Below are 7,459 nucleotides of genomic sequence, written 5' to 3' on the forward strand. Positions count from 1 at the left end.
ACTTAGAATTTGATGGCTGCAACACGTTCCAAAAAAAGCTGGGACAGGTGGCAAAAAAGACATCCAACAGGTGTTTGGAACATCCCGCAGGTGAGCAGGCTCATTGGGAACAGGTGGCTGCCATGATTGCTTCCCTCAATTGCTCAGTCATTCACAAGCAAAGATGGGGCGAGGTTCACCTCTTTGTGAACAAGCGCGTGAGAAAATAGTCAAAACAGTTTAAGGACAATGTTCCTCAACGTACAATTGCGAGGAATTTAGGGATTTCATCATCAAAGGTCCATATCATCATCAAAAGGTTCAGAGAATCTGGGAAAATCACTGCATGTAAGCGGCAAGACGGAAAACCAACATCGAATGCCCGTGACCTTCGATCCCTCAGGCGGCACTGCATCAAAAACCGACATCGATGTGTAAAGGATATCAGGAACACTTCAGAAAGCCAATGTCAGTGAATACAGTTCGGCGCTACATCCGTAAGTGCAACTTGAAACTCTACTATGCAAAGCAAAAGCCATTTATCAACAACACACAGAAACGCCGCCGGCTTCTCTGGGCCCGAACTCATCTGTGATGGTATGGGGCTGCGTTCGTGCCAATGGCATGGGTAACTTACACATCTGTGAAGGCACCATTCATGCTGAAAGGTACATACAGGTTTTGGAGAAACATATGCTGCCATCCAAGCGACGTCTTTTTCACGGACGCCCCTGCTTATTTCAGCAAGACGATGCCAAACCACATTCTGCACGTGTTACAACAGCCTTGCTTCGTAGTAAAAGAGTGCGGATACGAGACTGGCCCGTCTGCAGTCCAGACTCGTCTCCCATTGAGCGTAAAATACGACAACGGAGACCCCGGACTGTTGAACAGCTGAAGCTTGTACATCGAGCAAGAATGGGAAAGAATTCCACCGACAAAGCTTCAACAATTAATGTCCTCCGTTCCCAAACGTTGATTGAATGTTGTTCAAAGAAAAGGTTTTGTAACACAGCGGTAAACACGACCCTGTCCCAGCTTTTTGGGAACGTGTTGCAGCCATCAAATTCCGAGTTCATGATGATTTGCTAAAAACAACAAAGTTTATTAGTTTGAACATGAAATATCTTGTCTTTGTAGTGTAGTCAATTAAATATAGGTGGAACGTGATTTGCAAATCATTGTATTCTGTTTTTATTTATGTTTAACACAACGTCCAGACTTCATCGGAATTGGGGTTGTACAACAATCAGCATTAACATCCAAACGCTTTCAAAGCAAATGAATAGAAACGTGGACAGCCTGATGTTTCGCCGTCCGAGTTGCTTCAAATTAAAAGTGCTCAATGAGACCAGATTGCTGAACATGAGTCCATGAGGAAGGGTTCGCAGAAAGTTTCCCCAGCTAAGTGCGGATCTTACATACTCTTAAAAGCAGGACGGTCTGGGACCGGGTTCCGCAACTGGCAGGTGGAGTTCCGCAGGTCTGCGAGACGGCTTTAAGGAAGAAAACGGTCCGACAAGTCCCGACATCCGACGTGTGCTTCAAGGACGCAATGATCTGCGCGTGTTTGACTTGACGTCCGTCCGGACGGACCGATCCGAGTTCGAGTCGACTTCCGGCGAAAGAAGACAGGTCCCGACTGGTAGACGAACGCGCATTTGCGCTCACGTCTTCAATGACGCTAACGTGCTAACGGGTTTCTGGAATGTGGGAGGAGCCGCTTCAAAACTCGAACGTGGAGAGAGTCGTCCTTGCCAGTAGCGGGCGTTACGCTGCCGCGGATCGGGGCAAGACGGGCGATCATCAGTAATTGCGTTCGAGCGCTCGGCCCGGCAATCAATCCGCCGGCGACGGGTCACGCGTGTCGTCGATCTGCGCGGCGCTCTCCCTCACGTGAACTTTGACCTCTGCCCCGCCGGCGCCGGTAAAAGTCGCGCGGAGGTCTCGGAAGTCCGCCGGGAGGGAACGGGACCGCGAGGACGTCGCACGAGACGCGTCTGCAAAGGAACAAAAGTCCAGTTGGTTCGCACGTGCCCAAATCTGCACACCCGACAGACCGTGAAGGAGTTAGTTTGATGCGGAAAAGACGTCTCATACACAAGGGCACCAATGTGCTTCACATGGTTCAAAGCGCTTCAAAATAAAGACAAATATAAGAGAGAGCTTCAAAGCATTTGAAGACAAAGAGAAACAAATAAAAACACGTACAGTGCAAGAAAGGTGACTTCAAAGTGGAACGGCTCTCGAATCCGAAGTATGCGCAAAGAGAAGAGGTTCGAACCTGCACTTGCGGCTGACTCGACTTCTGTTGACAATGTTTTCCTTTTGCGTGCGGCATAGAAACCAGAAGCTAAGACACGTTGGACTTTTGTGCCTAACTTTCAGCAAGACAAAAAGACGCAAGATCTTATTTTAAGAATCTCATCAAGTCCGTTCACACGAGTCCCATTGGCAGACTTCTTTGACTTCAAACGGGACATTTTGGCCCTCGAAGCAATGAAAAAGGTTTGCGGTGGCCTCGCCCGGGCGGACCGGGCAGCGGCTGACTCGCCTGTCGATCAAAGGCAAAGCTCATCCCGTTGACACTGCGCTGCAACAATATTTGCCTTGCTTCGAGTCCCGAGTCACACACTTTAAAGAAGACTTCTCCCTTACAAAAGTCCTTTCATTGTTTTTACACAATGGTCACGCATTTCAAGCCCATTTTCAAGAAATGGGGAGTCGAAGTTTTCAACGAAACATCTACCTGAAACAAGTGGAAATTCTCCTTTTTTTTGTACGCGATGAGTCTTATTTGAATTCGTTTTGACTCGAAAGAAGAGCGAATCTTGGTAAGATTAGAGTTTTTGCAGTGCAGTGTGGCTTGTTGCTTTTGTTGTTGACATTGTTAAAGACGCACACAAGCACAAATGGGAAAGTTTGTCAAAAACGCAAACGGTCTCAAAGGTGACCAGGATGAGATCCTTCAGGCAGGCGGTTTTTCATGACGAGCTCTTCTCGGGGCTCCGGATGAGTTCTGACGGAAACATGCCAACATGAGCCTGAAAACGGGAACCTGAACGACTTCCGCTTGACGTCTGACGTCATCGAAACAACAACTGGAGTCACTTAACTCGAGTTCATCGTGTGACCGTTAGGGGGCAGCAAACATTGAAATTGCCCTTTCCTCCGCCCGCATCCATGTCACTGAGGTCCACATACGGTAATTCTGGTCTGCATACGACTGGTTTTCCTAATCCTAGGTAATGCTGGTCCACACAGTCCACGTAGCGGTTTAGTACGCAGAGCACCGCCGACCCGGTCAACACGAAGGTCAGACAATGTGATGACAAGAGAGTTGTTTTTGTGTTTTTATTAAGCGCTAACGAGGCCACATATTACAAGGACGATCGATCGACACATCCGCGGAGATGACGGCAGGTTACCGTGGCAACAGTCACAGGACGTCGACGAGTTGAACGCAGTTAACAAAAACAACTTGAGTGACTTCAATGTTTTTTTACGCGTTCAAAAGCGGAACTTTTAGTTGAACCTTTTCCAAATTTCAGACAAACTTACAGACTGGAGGTCAGATTTGGAAAAATGCATCACATTTGAGAGTCGGGCAGCATGGCACATGGCCCATCGCAAGCGGCGGCTTCACAAGGAGGAAGTGACGTGGAAAAACATTTTTCTAATCATGAACATTTCCAAAAGCAACAGTTATTTAATGACACATTTTCTCCCCGTAATGTAATGGATTACAGTGACGTACATGTTCTAATTATCTCGTTACATGTAATTAGTAACTAGCCAACAGCGCCTGCAGGGTCACGCGCCAAATTCACGCGCAGCGGGCCCGATGGACGGACAGGCTGAGGGAGGAGGGGGCGGCGGTAGCGGGGCTGGAAGTCAAACGACTTTCAGAGGCGGGGCGAAGGTCAGTCTGTGTCCGCGTGGCGGCAGGTGCGGCGGGTTGGCTGCGGGTGGAGACGGCATTCGCGTGACATGAAATGGCGCCTCGCTGCTCCCTTCTAGGACGGCGCGGCGGGGCGGGTGGATCGCAAAGGGAGGTGCCGTTCCCCACGTGTGAACCGGCCCCAGTGTGGGGGTGTCGTTCGAGGGCGGAAGCCACGTACCCCGCACGAGAGCTCTCAGGACGACGGGGTGCGTGTCAAGCAAGAGCGGAGGCGCCGTCCTCCTCACGCCACCCGACCCCGGCCGCCGCCCTTTCAGGACGACGAAGGGCCCGCCTCGGCCGCCCCGGCCGCCGGGGGTGACGCCCGCGCCTCCTCCCTGTCGGGGCGCGAGGAGTTCTCCGACCTGCTGCGGCTGAACTCGGCGGCTGCGCGGAGACGGGCGGATCCGCACAGCAGCGTCTCCAGGAAGGCGCGACGCATCTCGTTGCTGGTCAGCGTGTAGATGAGCGGGTTGGTGGCCGAGTTGAGGACGGCCAGGGCCAGGAACCACTCGGCTCGGTAGAGGACGGCGCACCCGTGCGTGCGGCAGGCGGCGTCCAGCAGCAGCAGGACGAAGAGCGGCGCCCAGCAAGCGATGAAGCAGCTCAGCACCACCACCACGGTCCGCAGCAGCGCCATGGAGCGCTCGCAGCTCCTCCCGCCGTTGGGCGCCTTGCGGAACACCAGGCGCCGGCTGCGGGCGCGCACCAGGGTGTAGATACGGGCGTACAGCGCCACGATGGCCATCAGGATGACGCTGAAGACGGTGGTGCAGAACAGGATGTACGTCTTGTGGTAGAGCGGCAGCACGGTGGAGCAGCGGTTCAGCCGGCCGATGCAGTTCCAGCCCATGAGGGGCAGGCCGCCCAGGAGGGCCGCCACCATCCACACGGCGCTGATGAGAGGGAAGACGCGGCTGGCTCGCCCCCCGTCGTGAACTTTCATCTTCAACATGGTGAGGTGGCGCTCGACGGCGATGGCCAGCAGGCTGAACACGGACGCCGCCAGGGCCACGAACATGGAGCCCTCGCGCAGGAACCACTGGGTGGGCGTCAGCTTGTACGTGATGGCGCCCGACAGCAGGATGTTGGCGGCGTACACCACGCCTGCCAGGAGGTCCGACAGCGCCAGGTTGCCCAGGAAGTAGAACATGGGCTTGTGGAACTTCTTGGTCCTCCAGATGGTGGCCAAGACCAACAGGTTCTCCAGGACGATCAGGCAGCAGACCGCCAGGAAGACCGCCGAGTCGGCCTTCAGGCCAGACGCCCCGTCTCGCTTGCGGAACTTGCCCGTGTGGTTGTAGTGCCTGGCGATCAGGTCCGAGTGGGCGGGGTCGGCCATGGCCCTCCCACCTGAAGCGACGGCGCCGGCTCGCTTTCACTGCATCACGACGCCATCGGCGAAAAAGAGAAGAGCCGGAGCGGCTCTCGTTGGTCCGTCGCGATGTTTTGAACTTGACGGCACATTCAAGGAAAGATTTGAGGAAATTAGTGAGTCGCCATCAAAGTTTGCCGTTTTGACAAAATACAAAATAAGACCCAAATAAAGCGGACCCCGCAAATTTGCCACTCGGCACCCGATTTTTTGAGGACCCTCTCCCAAAAATGCTTACCGGTGGTTCGTCCTCGCTTATTCAAAAATGTTTGGGTTTCAAAAGTAAGGACTTCAATGGAATTATAATGGCCTTGAACTATTTGCGTCTTTTCGCTATTCGCGGTCAGGCCGTTCCTGTCCCCGCTGTCAAAAAGCCAACGGACAAAAGTTTCGAGTCCGCGCGGGAATCATTTAGCGGGAAGGTCGGGTCGGCGCATGATCGGCATTCTACGAGACGCCCGTTTTGGGGTGTTTTTTTCGACACCGAAATGGACGACTTGGCGCCAGAAGCGACGAGGCGACAAGTCGAGCATCGTGACGTCACACGGGAAAGCTTGAAAAGTGCGTCATTAAAATCACGAGAAACATTTCTTTTACCTTTCACTTGGCGCTCCAGAGAAAACAGGCAGCAGCCTCGCCGCTCGGCACACGCGCACGCACTGAGGAGGAGGAGGAGGAGGAGGAAGAGGAGGGGAGCCTCAACCTTCTTTCTTGTTCTTTGGAGCTTATTTCATTGACATTCACATAAAAGACAAAATTCAATTGAAGCTTTCATGAAGGGAGGAAATGAAATGACGTGTGGCGCACGTGCTTACGTTTCTTGTCGTTAATATGAGTGACGCGTAGCGCGATGACGCTACTTTTCTGCACGTTTGGGCTTTTGAAGTCACAAACAAACAAAAAATGAGTTTGACAGCCCTGCGCTAGCATGCAAGCTAACCTCTACGCTCGGTTTGCTTCTGATAGACGGGACATGTGCCGGGGGTTCGGGGGTTCGGGGGTTCGGGGCTTCGGGGGGCGCGTCGTGGCTAACAAAAGGCTCTTTCCTGAGTCCACATAGCTGAGCGTCACCGTGGCAACCAGTGAAGCGGATTAAACCGAATCAAGTTCACTGTCGGGAATGAAGGCCGCACAGGTCCTCGTGGTTCTGGTCTAGGGTCCGGCGATGGCTGTGATTTGGGTTGTAGTTCTGGTTCTTTTGCATTCCATGAAAAGGACACAAAAAGAGAAAAGCTTTGCGTGTGTGTGTGCGCGAGGGTGGGTGGAGTCATGCTGGTTGCCATGGAGACCCACTTGAGCGACATGCTGACTGCGTGGGGGGCGTGGCCCCATTACAGGTAGGTGACATGACTCTTGACAAGCTTGTTTTCAGTCTTTGAGGTTCGAAGAGTCGCCGGTCAGATCAGCGACGCTGGAGTAACTTTCATTTTATTTATTGTCAAGTTCTGTTCCAACATTCCCGCTTGGGAGCAGAGCGGTCCGGTCTGGTCCGCCACTGAGGGGGGGGGTCTCCTCCTTGCATTCAAGCGTGCTCATTAGAATGCACAGCGCCTCAATGGACCCCCTTAATGGACCCCCTTTGTCACCACTGTGTGGGAGCTTCGAAGAGGGACGGGGACGGGGGCTCCCCCCACGCTCCCCGACCCCTCCCCCATCGCCCTCCGATGCCTCGTTCATCGTCGATACTCGCAGGTGTCCTCGACCGCCGGGCCGCGGACCGCTACCGGAGACTGGCGCAAAAAGATTCGATTGGCCGTCATTTGGAAATTTAGGATCAGGTGCCCACAAGACAGCGAAATAGTTTCAAAAAACAAAAGAACTGAAGAGACAATATCAGTAGTCTTTCTTCCAGTACGGGTTATAAAATATATTTCTATGCTGCTGCTTACAGGACACACACACGCACGCACGCACGCGTTTTTGTTTGTTAAAACTGACCACACTACGTTATGAACACACACACACATCACAGACGTACTGATAACATCCAGGCTGCGAACAGGCAAGAACCAGTTTGATAAGGAGCCGCTAAGGAACAAGAACTGTTATCCGAAAAGGAGGCTCACTGGGCTTTCGGATCCCACGAGAGAAGGAAGAGAGAACAGCGCGCCGTTTGCTCCGACCTGACCATAGCCTTGTACATTTGTCATCTTGATTTTGTTGGA

At 52.9% G+C, this 7,459-nt stretch overlaps 1 protein-coding gene across 1 annotated transcript; it reads right to left on the reverse strand.

The window, feature by feature from the left end:
• Positions 1 to 3,319: 3,319 nt before the first annotated feature.
• Positions 3,320 to 6,145, reverse strand: s1pr1 (sphingosine-1-phosphate receptor 1). The gene is made up of 3 exons (XM_061683785.1): positions 6,110 to 6,145; positions 5,892 to 6,018; positions 3,320 to 5,373 (listed from the first exon to the last, which is right to left on the reverse strand). The coding sequence occupies exon 3, from the start codon at positions 5,259 to 5,261 to the stop codon at positions 4,194 to 4,196; it is 1,068 nt and encodes a 355-aa protein (XP_061539769.1). The 5' UTR covers positions 5,262 to 5,373; positions 5,892 to 6,018; positions 6,110 to 6,145; the 3' UTR covers positions 3,320 to 4,193.
• Between the last annotated feature and the right edge of the window lie 1,314 nt (positions 6,146 to 7,459).

The sequence above is a fragment of the Phycodurus eques genome, chromosome 8 (assembly GCF_024500275.1).
Source record: "Phycodurus eques isolate BA_2022a chromosome 8, UOR_Pequ_1.1, whole genome shotgun sequence".
Lineage (NCBI taxonomy): Eukaryota > Metazoa > Chordata > Actinopteri > Syngnathiformes > Syngnathidae > Phycodurus > Phycodurus eques.

Coding starts and splice junctions, on each gene's coding strand:
- s1pr1 (XM_061683785.1), bottom strand. CDS start 5,261: ATGGCCGACCCCGCCCACTCGGACCTGATCGCCAGGCACTACAACCAC.